We start from the raw sequence: 19,625 nt of genomic DNA, 5'->3' as shown, positions 1-19,625 counted from the left end.
CTTTTTACAGGCTCCGCCTACACAGGGGGATTTTATGTATTTTAACTTGTTGGGAATATTGAATGGAAAGACAATTTCTTGCAGGTTAGCATCTCCACCCACGCGCGCACACCCACACACACACACACAAAAACCCCAAACACAATTGTGAGCGCGAACGATAAACATCTTCAAGTGGCGTCCTGACCTCACAATCAACACTTCGGGTATATAACTCTCAATATAGAATTCCAACTACAACAGGAAGAGAGTTTACACGGTTAAAACGACTTCAAGAGTCCTGCTTCTCCTACTCCCATTTTAATTTTTTTTTCTTTTTTTTGAGAGGAATCATTAAATGGAGACAACACAGCCTTTGAGAACTGCAGCTGCTTTGCTACATAACATTCGGGTGACAAGCAAAGAAAAAAAATGGAAAAATGTTAGTCGTTACGCGTTAAAGGTGTCGCAAAGCCAAAACAATATAAGTGCAAGTCGAATCCACTGTGAAAGATGTCCTTCCATCCACAGAATACCTCATTTGCTTAAAAAAAAAAAAAAAAAAAAAAAAAAGAATAAAATCTTTATTAATATTTTTTCAATTTTCAAAAGTATGAATGACGGGGGGATTATAGATAAACGAGTACATATGCTGCAAAAACTTAACCACAGGCAAATTTAAAAAAAAAAAAGGTGGATTTCTTGCCTTAACTAAATGATGCTTCGTTGCCACCCGTTGCCATGTCAACGTCTGAGAGACGGCCAGCATGGCAACGGAAACTATCATCATAAAATGGTACAGTAGTAGAAATAGCTAGACCAGGAGGGGGCGGGCTCTCCCGGGAAAAGGTCGGCAGAGAGGTCCAGTGATTGGTCATGCGGCTCGCTGTCAGGAATAATGGTTATAGGGTGGTAGAGGGTGCCCAATGCCATTCTGGTAGTGATGGTGCTGGCGGTGGGCAATGTACTCTGCATAACCCATTGTCATCTTCTCGCTACGGTACCTAGACAAAGAAAAGAAAAAAAAATGAAATATTGCTGGTCTTGATGACACACTTGCAACAATATGACCTGCATTGGCGTGAAAATGGGCACACCAGGTTTCTGTACTCATCTCATCATCAGTTTAGCTAGTCAGGTCCGTAAGTATTTGGACACCACAATGGAGTTGAAATGAAAAATAATCAAGAGGTTAAAAAAAACAAAACAAAAAAATCACATTCATCATTTCAGAATTACATCCACTTTCATATACAGAGTACAGCCTGACCGACAAAATCAGCAATATGCACTAATTGCAAATAAATTACATCCACGTTTATAAACAGTTGATAAAAGACAATTATAAAGAAAGAGAAGATCAATTATGGGAAACAGTGATTCATATGTCAACGCTGCATGCCTCACTGATGTGTTAATTTTTAACAGAATGCATAAAAAAACAGGAGTAGTCACGCACTGACCCCCGTCTGCATGGAAGCACTGTTGGCGCATTCGGTCCACCTTACTGCCTCCGCCAGCAGGACACGACGCCACTGAGCTAATTAGAAAAAAAAAAAAAAAACTGACGTTCAGCGACGGTGCCTACTGTGATTTTAATGTTGAATGAGAAGATGTCATTTCTGCAAAATCAAATTTAAAATTTACAAAATATTGAAGGCAGTCTGACATAGCGTCCAAAAAAAAAAAAAAAAAAAAAAAAAAAAAAAAAGCGCTGTAGGTGCGGTAACTTCATCCATCACCAATGTCGAGATGAAGTTTACATTTACACTCAGTCACACTGTCTGTATAGTTTAACGGGGCTATTCCAGAGTTCCTTCCCGTTTAATCCTGAATAGCAAATCGGAGCATGTTTTGAAGCATCATAGCAACTTCTTGATCAATCTTTGTCAATCTTGAACAAATCTGGCATACGTAGTAGTTACAAATTTCATCTCAGTTCTTGAAATTGTTGATAGTACGTGGTAACTTCTGGGTATTTGCAGCCTTAAGGGCTTCAATCATGTTCAAAATTCTTTAAACAGATATTCGTAGTGACTGTGGCTTGAAACTTGCTTCATCGTTGTTGTTTCTTCGAGTAAAAATTTGAAACCGAACCAGCGTTTGTGGTTTTTGTTCAAGGTCGAACAGCTCAAGCTCCTTTCGTTTTCAGGCAGGTTGCCAGGTCTGCACTTTATAAGTCAGGCTGTTAAGAGGGAAGCTGCACTAAGCAGTTTCTTCCTGTTTTATGCACTTTTTTGGATCGTAGGCAGCCGCAGTAGAATGGCGCCCTGTGGGATACCCCTGCAAATGAGGGAGTAAATGCTTTGGGAGAGATGCATAGTTAACTTACCTGGTTAACTTAATGGTCTTCCTGAAGTCATTTGTGATGGGAGCTTTGTAACCTCCCTTTCGCAGTAAGGAATCTATGGTTTGAATGTGGTCCCAACCTAGAAATTACAAGAGAAGGAAAATCTGTTTACAGGCACACGTGCTCGAGGCCGGTGTGTGTGGAGAAAAATCTCACCTTGCTCCTTTGCAACCTCTGGTAGATAGGTGGCGGTGCGCTTTGATCCTTTTTCATTGAAAAATTCTATCCTAATACCGTGAACACCCACCTGGAAATCAACACACACATCCTGAATATTAAACCAGATATCATCCAAGATTGAAAAAAAAATAAAAAAAAATGCATGTTTTAAAACAAAAATGTGCAAAATGAATAACAATATTAAGTGTTTCATATAGCAGCCCCTGCACAAAACTGGAGCAACATAGGACAGAAAGCCTGGTCTTATTTACAGATAGAGGGGGAAATAATTTTAAATATGTATATATGAATACTTTAATTAATTTGTCATCCTTTGTGTTTACATTTTCTTTGAATTGGACTCCAGAAAAATTCATTCATTCAGTTAAATTAACTGAGCAGTTCATTACATTTTGTAATTGTGACAAATATGTGGCATTAAGTTTTACACAAATATCCTAATGGTGCTGGAGGGGGTGGGGGGCGCATCTGAAATCTTCTAGTGTGTGTGTGTGTGTGTGTGTAAATATTTAAAATGTGAAGCCAAATCACTCATTTATACCTCGTCTCCTTTCAAGATGCCAAATGTGAAGAATGATCCCCATTCAAACAGAACTTCAAAGAGTACTTCAAAGAAAAAACTTCAAAGGGTGATTATTGACTCAGTAAGGGCTCACTCAGCTTTTAATCATTTAAAAATTAAATAAATAAATCTCTCATGTCATAATACTCCACACAAACAGGATGATTGAGCTGCTGCCCCCGCGACCCGACTCTGGATAAAGCGGAAGAAGATGGCTGGATGGATGGATAAAATCGAATAAAGTCATTTGTTCCTGGAACCACTTTAATGTCAGAAGCCTGATGTGACATATGTCACAACAATATTTTTTCGAACTCATTTTAAATCAGTTTGTTGAAAGAATGTGGTCCAAACACGTCAGTTCAACATCTTCAGCAACAAACACCAGCCGTTTAAACATTCACAGCGTTGATGACGAGGCTGCTAATTTCCATAATCCTGTAAAAACAACTATTCGGCTACACCTGGTCCGAGTGAAGGTTTGCAAGATGGCAAAACCTGCCGTTGTACAGCGTGTTAATGAGGGGTTACTAACTGGTGCCCTGTGGGCCACGTTGGGCCCGGTCTCCTTTTCTGTGACCATGCTTTACCAGGGTGTCTGGACTTCAACTCTGAGGGGAAAAAAAGTGAGATCTGTGGATGATAACTTTGGCAAGGGGGCGGGGTGGGGACTATACATTAAGCAACCACAATTTACATATACACAAATATATCATTAGCATGCATGAGGTTGGCGGTTTGTTTGGTGAAGCTGAATCTGTGTGATCCTAGACTTTGGGTATTTATTAATATGAACAATACTTGTGTACTGTTCTGTGAAAATGATCAAACTCTGCAGGACTGTGGCAGAACGTCACGTAGCCAGTAGGGTAGATATGGGTCACATGCCCCCTGACCCCCAAAAACAACAACAACTTGACTTCACAATATTTTTCTGAACCCTTGACGCGTCTGGAACATCAAATAAAGAGGAAACAGTCAAACGGGGTGTCCTGACTCTTATTTAACAGCGTATCCAAGTAGAGGCCAGGCGTTAACCGACAGTGACCCAATCTTTCACTCTTCTTTGTTTTTTGGCCAACTTATAGGTGGTCAGTCGGGTCATTCCATGTCAAATCAACAAATATCCAATAAAGTTCCAGCAGCACCGCCTTTGATTTGCATCATAATCAGTCTCTGTGGGCCATCTGGTCCCAAAGGAAGGTAGGAAACAGGTTTTCTGTAATGTGTGTACACATTTTTGCTTTTACACCCCATTATAAGCGGGCAGGTGTAGGTCATCATTCAGGTAGGTACTTCACAGGGCCACAATTCTTGAAATGTAACAGCTAGAAGCATGAAATTCACAGGAACATCTCATTTTTCACTGCTGGTTACAAAACAATCAGCTTTTTAGCCCTAACCTGAGTTTGGAAAACTTAATGAAGGGCTGATTTCTTGAAAAAAACTCAAAATCTTAATTTTGCTCATGTCTTTAAAGCTCTCTGTACGCCAAATACATCAATACATCACGATTCATAGTATTTGATCACTGAGTATGGGTCTTTAATGGTATTTTAGAACCACTGGTGAAGTACTCAGCTGTTTATTGCATCTGCAGGATCTAATTGAATTTGGGGCAAATCTGAAAATCCAACCATATTTTTCACCATGTGTGATAAACAGCACCACTCTGAAACTTTTTACAGTGAATCTTCATACTCCAGTAATAAAAACTTCTCCTTCATATGGAAAATTATGTCAGAGGGGCTTAAAAGTGCCCTCGAGCAGCATTTTTACCATTTTGAAGTATCAAATGTGTCATATTGCAGCTCAGGTAGAAAGCAGATGTTACAAAATCACACTGTATACCTGTTGAGGACGACACACCCAGTCCAGGGACACCACAAATATTTATACTGATGTGGTACTTTAAGGAGAGGGTTTGGTGCAGGTTCTGAAAAATCTCTACCTCAACAGGCCTCTCTGCTCTTCTGTGGGCTAATGGACATTAAATTACTTTGGTACCTTGAACTGTATTGCAAAACAGTATTTGGAATTATACTTTTCTGTTCTAAAGGTAGCAAGATGGTTACAGACATGCTGCTGGGTGGCGCAGCACATGAAATCCAGTGACTGCCATAAAACCGCAGACACCCACAAATGTGGAGGTGATGTCAAGAAACTCTTTAGACATGGATGGGGACACAAGTCCAGATCACAAGTTATGAGTGCAATATTTTTTAAATCATCTCCATATACAGTAGAGTTCAGAATAATAGTAATGCTATGTGACTAAATAGATTAATCCAGGTTTTGAGTATATTTCTTACTGTTACATGGGAAACAAGGTACCAGTAGATACAGTAGATTCTCACAAATCCAACAAGACCAAGCATTCATGATATGCACATTCTTAAGGCTATGAAATTGGGCTATTAGTAAAAAAAAAAGTAGAAAAGGGGGTGTTCACAATAATAGTAGCATCTGCTGTTGACGCTACAAACTCAAAAGTATTATGTTCAAACTGCTTTTTTAGCAATCCTGTGAATCACTAAACTAGTATTTAGTTGTATAACCAGTTTTTCATGATTTTTTCACATCTGCGAGGCATTAATTTTGTTGGTCTGGAACCAAGATTTTGCTCGTTTACTAGTGTGCTTGGGGTCATTGTCTTGTTGAAACACCCATTTCAAGGGCATGTCCTCTTCAGCATAAGGCAACATGACCTCTTCAAGTATCTTGACATATCCAAACTGATCTATGATACCTGTCTGTGGCCCTTGGACCCAAAAAGAACAATTTTACTGTCATCCGTCCACAAAATATTCCTCCATTTCTCTTTAGGCCAGTTGATGTGTTCTTTGGCAAATTGTGACCTCTTCTGCACGTCTTTTATTTAACAGAGGGACTTTGCGGGGGAATCTTGCAAATAAATTAGCTTCACACAGGCGTCTTCTAACTGTCACAGCACTTACAAGTAACTCCAGACTGTCTTTGATCATCCTGGAGCTGATCAATGGGTGAGCTTTTGCCATTCTGGTTATTCTTCTATCCATTTTGATGGTTGTTTTCCATTTTCTTCCACACGTCTCTGGTTTTTTGTCCATTTTAAAGCACTGGAGATCACTGTAGATGAACAGCCTATAACAGCCTTTGCACCTGCCTATACGTTTGACAAACTCACTGACTGAATGCCACACTACTATTATTGTGAACACCCCCTTTTCTACTTTTTGTTTTACTAATAGCCCAATTTCATAGCCTTAAGAGTGTGCATATCATGAATGCTTGGTCTTCTTGGATTTGTAAGAATCTACTGGTATCTTGTTTCTCATGTAACAATAAGAAATATACTCAAAACCTGGATTAACCTTTTTAGTCACATAGCACTACTATTATTCTCAACACTACTGTAAGCCTAGATGGAACATTGTAACCATCACATAAACCTGCAACCTCTGAGGGCCTATGACACTTTCAGTGCCTTAAAAGTAGCAAAAATGATGGAACGAGGGCATTTTTAGCCTCACTTTAGCCTCGATTTTCAGTATGAAGGAGACAGAACAACTAAATCTTTTGAAGTTTTGACAACTAGTACACAAAAATTCTTTTAGAGTGGTGCTATTTATCACACATGGTTAAAAATATGGTTGAATTTCACTAAATTTCAGACTCCCCCCTAATTAAAGTCGGTCCTGTGGACACTTTAAACGGTTCAATACCTCAACAGTGTTTTTTGCATGTCAGTAAAGACCCATACTAAAGAATAAAATACTACTTTTAATTCTTGGGTGAAAATAAGATTTTAGGGTTTTTTTTTAAAGGAATTTCACCCTCCACAAAACTTTCCACACTCATAGGGCTAAAAACGTGATTGTTTTGCAACCAGCAGTGAAACATGAGATGATGCTGTTATATTTCAAGAACTGTGGCCCTGTGAAGTACCTACCTAACCTGAATGACGGCCATCAGATGTTTGCCTGAATCTACCCCCTTGTAATGGGGTGTAAAAGCAAACGCGCACATATATTACCGAAAACCTGCTTCCGACCATCTTTTGGGACCTAATGGCACAGTGATGCTGATTATAATGGACATCAGACATGGAGCTGCTGGAGCCACTGGTTGATTTGAGATGGAATGACTCAATTCTAACAAGTGTCATCTGAAAGTGTGTGCAATGTCATTGTCATGATGGCAATCACTCTGTGGCAAGGAAGACTGTCTCTTGGTCAATTCCTGGATGGGATGATGGACATGGAGAAAATGTACATCCAGTGTGATTCTAGAGATGCCTGTGCGTGGGTGCCTTTGGTGTGGGAATGTAGTCACATGCTTAGAATGGTGCAACGGCTGGGAAATCCGAGACAATGGGGGTCTGAGGACCTGCTCCAGCCTTCATCCACCTTCACAACCATTGTGTGACAAGTGAACACCTCTGGTTTATCCGCCCTCGACTACTTTGTTTTGCTGCATTATCCGTCTCATGTTCAGGGCTCCTGTTGGGCCTTCATGTTTACTGTAGTGGCAACATGGCACACAAGGTCCCCAGAATTTCACACCAATAGTCAATCAATCCCCTACTTCAGGGGTGGCCAAGTTCGGCCCTCGAGAGCCACATTACTGACACTCTTAGTTGTCTCCCTACTCCAACACACCTGAATCCAATGAAAGACTCATTAGCAGACTTTGAATGAGCCTTTCATTGGATTCAGGTGTGTTGGAGCAGGGAGACAACTAAGAGTGTCAGTAATGTGGCTCTCGAGGACCGAACTTGGCCACCCCTGCCCTACTTGATCTGTTACCCAGGTGTCACAATGCAGAAGACGGGGTTTCACTTTGACACCTGTTCTTTACACAAAACTGGGAGGTGGAAAAAAAAAGAAACAGCTATTGTGGGTGTTTGTGATGTACGATGATTATAGCCTCTGACTGTACCGCGCTAGTTCATGTTCACAAATAAACGTCAAAAACTCCAGTTCTACTTTCTTTGAAACAATATGGGAAAACAAGGAACAAAACTGAAGTTTATTTGTGAAAATGAACTTGGTCACTTAATGCATAATCACCATATAAACACCCCCCACCCCAAAATATGTCTAAAAATAGAGTTGTGTGGCCCATATCTAGCCCATGACTGGAAAAAAAAAAATCTAGGGGAAAACAGAGTATAACTATAGTTGTTATTAGAGGAATTCAAGTAAAATTGATTATTCTGCTTGCTTTTGAGACAAAATCAAAATAAACTACATCAACCTCATGGGAAAAAAACTATTGTGAGATCTCACAAACACCATCATGAGATCTTGCAAAGGTATTCAGTACCCTTCTCTTGTCGTCCCCAACCCCCCCAATCTTTTTTTTCCCCCTCATGTACCATGGTCATTGGAGACAATTCAGCAGTGGCTGTAAACAACAGAGCCATTGTAGCCAATACTTTCAGGTGATAGAGTGTGAGTGTGTGTGTATGATAATGAGAGAAAATAAAAGCTTTAGTCAAACGCCTACATTTAGCTCATGGGCCACACACCCCTTACCTCCCAGTCAAGGTAATCCCCGACGTCTTCAAAGTTGGTGAGAAGAGACACTGAGCAGAAGAGGCGAGGCAGCTCATCCCTTGTCATAGGTGGGAAGCGGCTGTCTTTAAGGGCACTGCACATACACAACGGGGGAAAAGAAAAAAGAAAAACCCCATCTGCATCGCTGCTTTACATCACGAGGAAAGGTGTTCTTAAGACTTTCACAACATGATTTTTATGTTTGTTGCGTACCTGGTAAGGGTGTACTCCCTGAGTCCTGAGTGCAGATTCATGGCAGAAAATGTACCTATACAACCCCTCAACCGCTTGTCTCTGCCTATTTTCCACGTAACAAATAGCGGGCTGAAATGCAAGAAAGAAGAAGAGACATTCAACGACATGTTGGCTATTTACTCTCAAAGCATATGAATAGGAAGTGGAACTATTCGGCAAATCTGCAATTGTCCCAAACAATAATATCAACTCAATAATCCAGAGGTGGTGAATGTCACATGACCTGCCAGAAAAACACCCGCTCAGTACCATTAGGCGGCGACCAAGATGGCAAGCGTCAAGGCCAGTTCGAGAGTTGAAGATTAAAGCTGTTGTTGGAGGTAACTCAGCTGAATTTGTCATGTCAGAAGAGATGTGACTGGATGCCAAAATTGTTCAAATCTGATCATCTTAATGATTGGACCCTTGGCCAAAAGTGCACCAACCTTTCCACGTTTCTCATCACCATGACTGATTTTCTATTCTGTACAAGTCAACATGGGATACTTTATCCAAAAAACTAGACATCTTGGTGAAATTCTATTGTACCTGCATTAATGGCAAATGTCCACCAGGTGGAGATACTGCTCCACTTCAAGAACCTTGAGTACAGGCTGCTGTGGGACAAACCTGATGCTTACAATAGTAGACAAAAGTAAGTAAATAAATAAATAGGGACATTTTTTAATTTTGATCCCAGCTGATTCAATTCTGACAACAACCAAAAGTTGTAGGACAAATGGAAGGGAATTCATTCATTCATTTTCTCATTCACTCACTCATCTTCAACTACTTATCCAGGATCGGGTCATGGGGGCCACAGCTCCAGCAGGGGACCCCAGACTTCCCTTTCCCAGGCCACATTGACCACCTCTGACCGGGGGATCCCGAGGCGTTCCCAGGCCAGTGTGGAGATATACAAGAACATGCAAACTCCACACAGAATGGACCTGGTGTGAAGCGACCCCACAATTTCTTGCTGAAAGGCAGCAGTGCTAAACGCTAACCCACCGTGCTACCCAGATGGAAAGGGTCTGAGACGGCGCAGTTTATGTCAAATCTATTTGTTTCGAATCTTACTCTGATCTAGAGGGTTTTATCCACAGTGCAAAGCATTATATATTAAGTCCCTTCGGCTGCTCCCTTGTTTGGACTCGGGGTCACCACAGCAAATCCAAGGTGGATCTGTATGTTGAATTGGCACAAGTTTTACGCCAGATGTCCTTCCTGACGCAACTCCACATTACGTACATGGAGAAATGTGGCAGGGGTGGGGTTTGAACCAGGAACCTTCCACACTGAAACCAAGTGCACTAACCACTTGGCCACCAACCCCTGCCTAATGCAAAGTATTATATAGTGTCCAAAAATAAACTGTCATTAATGAGCCTGACATCAAACCTATGTACATCTGTCAAATGTGCTGTTACAGAGTGGGAACAAAAACACTGAAGCTAACAATTACTTTCGTTGTTGATTAATCTGACAATTTTCCCTACAGCATTGGGGGGGAGGTTGACCCGGAATGCATTGAATCATCAACGTTTTGTTTGTCTGTTTTTAGCTGATCAACGCAGTTCGAGTACCAGTGACAACTTTCGTTTAGCAGTACCTGGCTAATGTCCTTTATTTCATAATTATTTTAGTCTTCTTTTACTGTTACTTTCACATGGATTATCTTCATATCTGTCATCATAGAGAAGTGTGAAAATTTTAAGAATGGCAGTCCCACAGCTCAAAAAAAAAAAGAACAGCTTCGTTGTAAAGTGCACTTCCTGGCGCCGAAAACTACACATGGAGCCAGCGAGTCTCACAGAGGAAAAAAAGAGGTGACTAAAGATTCCCATTTATATTCCCTTTTATATTATTAATAAATATATCTTTTTGATTTTCCTTGTACAAGTGTAAGTGGTTTTGCTTTGTCCAGACAAACGTCAGACCTCAGATAAATTAACAGACACCATAGGAAGTCAAGCGTGCAGTCGGGAGAGACAGTCGAGAGCAATGAAGACAAATTTTGACTTGTGACTCAAAGTCTTCAACACTGCAGCAATCAATCCTTTAGCAGCAGTCCACTGACCCACCGTAAGGCTGCCAGAGAACATCCGATTTGATTTCCCTGGAACTACACTGAGAGTCACACCCACCTTTGAACCGCCACATGATATGATTCCACTCAGAAATAAAGAGCTCGTGAGCAAAAGCTGCTGTAACCAGACTGCACTAAGTAACATTATCTGGATGCTAGCAAAGCAAAATGAAGTTACGCGGATATTTGATCTGGCCAAACGTGCGGAGGTGGATCAACGCCCGCCTGTAGTCTAGACTCAATCGGCTCAATCGTTGAAATTATTGGCAGGAAGAATGCCATTAACATTTCTATTCTGGTGAGACATAAGCTTTGAAAAATATGATTATGAAGAGATCCTCTTCAAAACAGGTAAAGGAGACCATTTAAGAGCTGTGTGGAGATCAGATACTCTGCAGATCTTTTTTTTACTACTCTCAGAGGAACTAAAATAAGTGCATCTTTAACAAATGCAACTGTTTAATCACAAACTGACCCTTCTGACTGCCTCATCCAGGAAGTCTGGATCTTGGTCTTGATGCAGGAATAGGGGTGCACGGTATATGCAGTAGACTGTATAAATTATATTATTTGGCCTATGGTAGAGATTTGGACTCCACCGACCAGTCAATCATGAAAACGCTTGTTGTTTTAAGCGCAGAGACCACGGAGCAGGAGGAGCTGGTTACAAAAAAAATAAAAAAAATGGTGCGCACTTCAAGCTCTATGCCAGTTTTAAATTCTGTTAATAGACCTACTATAATGTGAATTATGATTAATAATTTCTGCAATGTTTGTTCGTGAATTCAATGGCCATATTTGGTGTGCGTATTTGCAGAAAGCTGAAGCAAAAAGTCCCATTTCCTCATTCAGCTCCATCTGGAGGCAGGAGAAGCAGAGAAAGGGGGAAAAAAATAAATAAAATAAAAACACGCCTTCCCGTTTATCACTGGTGGAAACACATGACCTAAACCAATCAGGATCACCAACCCACGTGGAGTGGTCTCTGAGGATTTTCTGAACAAAACACCACCAAGACAGAGAGACAAGAGTACTAACACTGCCTCCAGCTGGACAGAAGCAGGAATGATAAAGTGTGGTCATTCCAAAGTCCAAAATTACATGTCCAACACAAGTCAGAGCAGTCTCGTTTAAGAGAGGAATTTTTTTTTCTGAGTGGTACAAATATAATGTGCGGCATCTTATTGTATGTACACAATTCAGTGATGAAAGTGGGCCATGGAAAAAAATATCCTGAAAATTTTTGGCAAGGGACAAAGGCCCAAAGCCCCTAGCAGGGGGTCTGGGGGTTCTCTGAAATCTCAGCTCCATTCCAACATTACAGGCTTATCAAGCCTGAAGCTAAAATTGCCAGACTGTCTCCTCCTGAGGGATTTGTTTCGGCCTGGGGAACATTGGCTGTTTCTTATCTCATCTCACAAAGACAAAAAAGTGCTTTTCACAGGACTGAAGCATGTTCCATTCCCTCACCCCCACCTCCTTTCTGGCCTTCTCTGTACTTCTCCAACAGTATTCTCAGAGCAAACATTGCATCTGTAGTGCTCTTTCTTGGCATGAAACCATATTGCTGCTCACAGATCTTCACCTGTTTTCTAAGTCTAGCTTCTACTACTCTTTCCCATAACTTCATGCTGTGGCTGATCAACTTTATGCCTCTGTAGTTACTGCAGCTCTGCACATCACCCTTGTTCTTGAAAATAGGAACCAGCACACTTCGTCTCCACTCCTCAGGCATCCTCTCACTTTCCAAGATTTTATTAAACAATCTGGTAAGAAACTCTACTGCCATCTCTCCTAGACATTTCCATTCCTCCACTGGAATGTCATCTGGACCAACTGCCTTTCCACTCTTCATCCTCTTCATAGCAGCCCTCACTTCTTCCTTACTAATCTCTTGTACTTCCTAATTTACTCTCACCACATCATCCAGCCTTTCCTCTCGCTCATTTTCTTCATTCATCAGCTCTTCAAAATATTCCTTCCACCTTCTCAGCACAAACTCCTCACTTGTCAGCACATTACCATGTGCATCTTTTACCGCCCTAACCTGCTGCACATCCTTTCCAGCTCTGTCCCTTTGTCTGGCCAATCGGTACAAGTCCTTTTCTCCTTCCTTACTATTCAACTTCTTGTACAGCTCACCATATGCCTTTTCCTTCACTTTTGCCACTTCTCTTTTCACCTTATCTCCTTGTACTCCTGTCAACTTTCTTCATCTCTCCGACTAACCCAAAACTTTTTTGCCAATCTCTTTCTCCTTATGCTTTCCTGGACCTCTTCATTCCATCACCAAGTCTCCTTGTCTTCCTTCCACTGTCCAGATGTCATACTCAGTACTGTCCTAGCTGTCTCCCTTCACCACATCTGCAGTACTTTTCCAGTTGTCCAAAACTGCTTCCCCCCCCAACCAGTGCTTCACTCACCTGCTCGCTAAATTTCACAGTCTTCCTCCTTCAGCTTCCACCATCTAATCCTTTGTTGAGCTCTCACTCTCTTCTTCTTCACCTCTAAAGTCATCCTACAACCATCCTATGCTGTCTAACAACACTCTCTCCTGCCACCACCTTACAGTCTCTGATCTCTTTTAGCTTGCATCTCCTATAAAGAATGTAGTCCACCTGTGTGCACCTTCCTCCACTCTTATATGTTACCTTGTGCTCCTCCCTTTTCTTAAAATAGGTATTCACCACAGCCATTTCCATCCTTTTTGCAAAATCAACTACCATCTGTCTTTCCCCATTCCTATCCTTGATACCATATCTACCCATTACTTCCTCATCACCTCTGTTCCCTTCAACATGCCCATTGAAGTCCACTCCAATCACCACCCCTTCATGGTCGGGCACACTCTCCACCACCTCATCTAACACACTCCAGAAACCTTATTTCGCCTTCATCTCACAACCTACCTGTGGGCATATGCAATGATGATATTCATCATCACCCCTTCAATTTCCAACTTCACACTCATCACCCTGTCAGACACTCGCTTAACCTCCAACACACTTTTAACATACTCTTCCTTTAAAATAACCTTTTTTCTTCTTTGGAGATTACTGGCGGCTCACAAACCAACATGGTGCATTACTGCCACCAACTGTTTGGGTGCGGAACTGGTTGAAACTGAATGAATGGATTCTGATGTATGCTACCAAAAATAACCATGTGAGTAAAAATCCTGACTTCCAGTAATTTCCGGAAGACTTTCATCACTGCCAATTGCACAAAAAAAAAAAAAAAAAAAAAATGCTTGAAGCATTTCATGAATTTTAATGTAAGTAGTTGTATATAACTTTTTGTTTTTTGTTACATCTGTTCATGTTTTTGGAATGTGTAAGTTATATTTGCATTCTGTTATAAAAATGGTGTTTGTGTTCGTTTGCACTATTTTGCACCCTAGTGTGCTAAGTTTTAATTTTGAGTTTTGAGATCTGCACAATAAATGGTCTCAAAATTACATTATGGGTTTTTTTTGGGGGGGGGGGGGGGGAGGTTGACAATACAAATATACAGGAATTTTTGTCTTTTGTTTCTATTTTCACCTGTGTCAATGACTTGTCAGTCCACTGTGCAAATGACAAGTTCTGCTGCATTTGTTGCACGTGTACCGTGATGCCTGTCCTTCAACAGTATTCTCAGAGCAAACATTGCATCTGTAGTGCTCTTTCTTGGCATGAAACCACATTGCTGCTCACAGATCTTCACCTGTTTTCTAAGTCTAGCTTCTACTACTCTTTCCCATAACTTCATGCTGTGGCTGATCAACTTTATGCCTCTGTAGTTACTGCAGCGCTGCACATCACCCTTGTTCTTGAAAATAGGAACCAGCACACTATCTGCACTCCTCAGGCATCCTCTCATTTTCCAAGATTTTATTAAACAATCTGGTTAGAAACTCTACTGCCATCTCTCCTAGACATTTCCATGCCTCCACTGGAATGTCATCTGTTTTACTGTACGTTTGTGAAACTTGGAAGTTAAGCAGTGATCTAAAGTGGCGAGCGGACTTCTCTGGTATTGGGCCACTTTGGAGGATCAATAGCTGGAATGACTGTGTCACACAAGCATTACTCTGGGCCAATCAGATGAGGTGTTGTAACCACATTATGGGGGAACATCGGTGACAACATTACAAGATTTTAGCAATGTGGTGCATCTCTGTGCATGATCACCTCTCTGTACTTCAGTGTTGAGGACCCAGGCAAATAGAAAAGGTCCAACTGGGAGGAGATCCTGGGAGGAGATCCTGGGGGAAGATCCAGGACACACTGGAAGTCTTCCCAGCTGGCTTGGCAAGACCTTGGAAAGAGTTACAGGACTTGGCCGAGGATAGGGAAGTGTGGGATCAGCTGCACAGTTTATTGCCACTGGGACACAGACCCAGATAAATGGCACAAAATTAGGTAACACTGTCGAGTATGGAGAATGTAGGACATGTATCCTCACTGCTCTGTGCGTTTCTGATTATTCTGATAATAAAAATCTTATTTTTACAGGTGCTTCTCGTGAACCACTCCAACGTCCTTTGTTGGGATGTTTGTTTGTTTTTTAAATCACTGATGACAAGTTTACATGCATAGGTGGACTTTGCTCATGCAGTCCACACGAAGTCCCGGCACTGGGTTGAGTCCATGTCACTGCCGAGGGAGGCTCCCGGCTCAGACAGCGCGTTCAACGTGGAACGTCTCCAAGCCATGTTGGATTTATTTGCAGGGGACACATGCAGCAAAATAGATTCTTTGTCTTCTGACCTGTGTGTCGAGATTTCTTCAGTAAGAGAGGAGTTAAGAAGCATCATGGAACCCATACAGGAAAAACTCTGCACTCATGAGGAATCCATCCATAACAAAGTTGGTCAAGGTCCCAGAGGGGGTTGAGAGTGCACGCCTGACCAAATATGAAGCCCAGCTGCTGAAGGACACCCTCGGCCCGGATGAGGTTCCTCTGCTAGACTGCAAGCATTATTTGTGCCGACCTAAACCCACGGAAGGTGAACGGTCCCGGCCCTTTGTTATCAGAGTTCACCTTTTTACCTGAGGAACAACATTCTACATCAGGCCAGAGACCACCCCCCCCACGTACCAAACAGTTCGGTCATCTTATGATGCCTGCAGTCCTAAAGGAATGTACCCCCCCCGAGTGTCAATACATGTTTGTTATCCAACGAGGAGTTCACTATATTTGTTGCAAACCAAACTGACTCCTTCCTTTCTGTTTGACTTTGAAGGCTTACAATCGGGGTAAAATTATTTCATATCACAGTTTGGAAAATAAGCAGCAGAAGAATTAAGTGAACTAAGTCAAGGAGTTATCCAGCTTGATAAGTTATGCCTCTTGCCCGTCCCCAAACATATATAAGGAGCGTCTTTTGCTTCAGACAGAGTTTGATGTTCGTTCTGCTAATCAAGTCGAGGACTTGATTAGCAGAATGAAGCTAACTGTCCTTACTATGATTTCTGTGACAAAATGAGTAACCTATTAACCCGCCGGCTTCAACAGGCTTTTACTTCTCATCAGTTTCCACAACTTCACTCTTCCTCCAGGGTAATAACAGACCTGTTAAAAATTAACCATCAGTTTAAACAGGATTATTCGTCTTTATATGCATCTGGGCTCCATGTGGTTATTATCTGCATTTGACTTTTTTTAACTTAGTGGATATAGCAAAAGTAGACTAGACTCTGTTGGGATATTAAAAGGGCCAGTTTGTGTGAAACAAACTTAGCTTTTTTATACATTGGAGAAATTTGGTTGTGGTCAAAAGCTCCTAACTTGGGCAAAGCTGCTTTATTCATCCCGTGGCTTCAGCCAGGACAAATAATAGTCCCTCAGAATACTTTTCTTTGCATTGCTCCACCCCCAGGGCTGCCCTTTGAGTCCTCTTGTATTTGCCATTGCTATGGAACCATTCGCTGCTATGCTTCGTGCTGAACCTTGTATAACCGGAGTAACCAGGAATGCGTTCAGACAGCTAGTTTTGTTGTATGCTTATGATCTGTTACTTTATATGTCTAATCTCTTATGGCCCAGTCACACGGCACTTAACGAAGGGTGATGAAGCCCTGACGAAACAAGAAATCTGGACTTTCGTTGACTGTCGTTGACATCGTTAACCTTCACGCAGCTACATTCCTGCAGCGGGCGCTTCGTCTGGATTTTTAAACTATTGAAAAATTTGAACGAAGGGCAACGAAAACCTCAGTTCGTCTGTGTTTCGTTTTGCTGTTGTTCTTGACGTTTTTTAATCGTTTGTGTAGTTTTTGTAACGTTATTGTTTAATTTGACTTCGTTGGAGCAGCTGAATGTTTTCACACAGTGCACAAGCCGGTTTGTGAGCGCTGAGGCTGCTGCTGCGTTCATGTACTGTCGGAAATTACAGGGCAAACTCAGCCTGCTTGCTTGGATTTTTTTATCTGTGTGGGGGGGCAGCTTCAATGGGCTCAGGCACATTACATAGGCCAGAATTAATCTTTTGTGTGGATATTAATTATTTTGCCACAAGCAACTGTTGAATTTGAAACAACGAAAAAGTTGTGTAATTTCCAACGGTACTTGAATGCAGCATCAGCGGCAGCAGGAGCTCCTGCGTGCACTTATTTTGTATTAAATATAACAATATGAGTGCAGGAATGACAATCCAGTCCTTCTGTACATGTGGCAACAGGCAATGAATCAAAATGATGATATAAAGAGCTGTTCTGGAAGGAAGATTTCATGTTGTGGATCAGTGATCAGCTGGTGGAAATAACCGCACGAGTCAATGCGCGCATTCACACGCACTTAATTTACTGCTCTGATATATTCAATCGTCTTTACACTTACATTTATTCTCCCTTTTGACAGTTTTCTGTTATAAATCAATCCACGGAACACTTTTTTTTTTTTATAAATTGAAGCACGACGGAGCACGCATCGTGTCGACAGACAGTGTGGATTCTGATGATGATGGAGATGATCCCTCTTTTGTTCTGGACAAGGAACCAGAGCAGGTGGTCCATCGACATGCACACAGATCCCCACAGATTCTGTCTGCAGTTTCTCCAGGACTCAGGCGCTATGAGCTCCGTCCCAGCACAGAGTGCTGGAGCAGACATGCACTGCTCCAGCTGTGGCTACAGGCGCGTTTCGTCGAGATCGTGAGCTTCGGTTTTGTTAAGTTCCTCTTTCGTCCCTTTTGCGCGCTTGCTTCGCAGATTGTTCGGTGATAAAAGCTCTTTCGTCCACCTTTTCTCAATGAATTGTAACGTTTTTTACTTTTTCCCTTCGTTCAGGAATCGTCGTGTGCCGTGTGACTGGGCCATAAGTTTGGGTCCCAGCTGCCCTTTACATTCTTCATTGTTTTGGTTGCATTTCAGGAAAACTTAATTTGGACAAAAGCAAGTCGTTTCCTTTAACTGATGCAGCCAGTAAGAAGATTTTCCATATGGTTTGACATACGAGGTGTATTAGATAAGAAACCGACACTTTTATTTATTTTTTTAACTATATGGATTTGAATGACGTGCGATTACACCAATCATGCTTGAACCCTTGTGCGCATGCGTGAGTTTTTTCACGCGTGTCGGTGACGTCTTTTCCCTGTGAGCATGCCTTGAGTGAGATGTGGTTCAGCCCTCTCGGCTGTATTCCTTTGTTTCACACGCTGCTCGAGACGGCGCGCGTTGCTTTATCAAAATGTTTTCTGGACCTGTGAGGAATATCCGAGTGGACACTATTCGAGAAATTTAGCTGGTTTTCGGTGAAAAGTTTAACGGCTGATGAGAGATTATGGGGTGTTTCTGTCGCTGTAAGGACTTCCCACGGAGCGGGACGTCGCGCAGCGCTTCCAGGCGCCGTCGTCGGCCTGTTTCGACCTGAAAACATCCTAATTTAAGGCTTAATTCACCCAGGACGTCGTGAGAGAACAGAGAAGATTCAGAAGAGGCCGGCATGAGGACTTTATGCGGACATTCCACTGTTTAAGGACATTTTGTAATGAAAGATGTGCGCGCAAATTCGCCGAGTCGTTTCCGTGACGACTCGGCGAATCTGTGTGCGCCGCGACAGGAAAAACACCTCCGTGTTGAAAACCATTTGTAAAATTCAGGCGGCTTTTGATGGCTTTCAACAAGTGAGTAACTGAGAAATTGTTTAACAGCTTGGGCATGTTCCAACTTGCCCGTTAAGTTTTCCAACAGAGGTGTTTTTCCTGTCGCGACCCCCCGCGGTCGGGTCCGGCCCGACATGCGACTCTGCCCGCATGTTCTTTCATTACAAAATGTCCGTTAACAATGGAATGTCCAAATAAACTCCTCATGCCAACTTCTTCTGAAAGTTCTCTGTTCTCTGACGACTTCCTGGGTCAACAGAGCCTGAAATGTGGAAGTTTTCAACTTGAAACGGTGAGACGCTGCCGCCTCGAAGCGCAGATCGCCGTCAGGTGCCGTGGGCCATCCTTAAAGCGACACTACCAGACCAAAATCTCATCACCCATTAAAATTTTTTCCGAAAACCAGCTGAATTTATCGAATGGTTACAGTTTTTGAAAAATTTTTTATCAAACAAAGCAGCAGTCTCTGAGCCATTCCTAAACAATGAAAAAACGACGAGAGGGTGGGCGACTCCTCACTCAAAGACTGCCCACAGGCGAATGACGTAACGGACAGGCGTGAAAAAACTCTCGCATGCCCACGAGGGTTCAAGCATGTCTGA

General features: G+C 42.0%; 1 protein-coding gene across 1 annotated transcript in view; it reads right to left on the bottom strand.

The window, feature by feature from the left end:
* ammecr1 (AMMECR nuclear protein 1) overlaps positions 1 to 19,625 on the bottom strand; it is a 36,791-nt gene continuing 17,166 nt past the window's right edge. Inside the window, exons 2-6 of the mRNA XM_034177709.1 lie at positions 8,825 to 8,935; positions 8,591 to 8,705; positions 2,486 to 2,576; positions 2,312 to 2,408; positions 1 to 983 (exon numbers count right to left, since the gene is read on the bottom strand). Of these exons, the coding sequence (XP_034033600.1) occupies positions 869 to 983; positions 2,312 to 2,408; positions 2,486 to 2,576; positions 8,591 to 8,705; positions 8,825 to 8,935 (529 nt within the window). The 3' untranslated portion in view covers positions 1 to 868. The remainder of the gene's footprint in view (positions 984 to 2,311; positions 2,409 to 2,485; positions 2,577 to 8,590; positions 8,706 to 8,824; positions 8,936 to 19,625) is intronic.

The sequence above is a fragment of the Thalassophryne amazonica genome, chromosome 9, assembly GCF_902500255.1.
Source record: "Thalassophryne amazonica chromosome 9, fThaAma1.1, whole genome shotgun sequence".
Classification (NCBI taxonomy): Eukaryota; Metazoa; Chordata; class Actinopteri; order Batrachoidiformes; family Batrachoididae; genus Thalassophryne; species Thalassophryne amazonica.
This window is presented reverse-complemented; position numbering and strand designations above follow the sequence as displayed.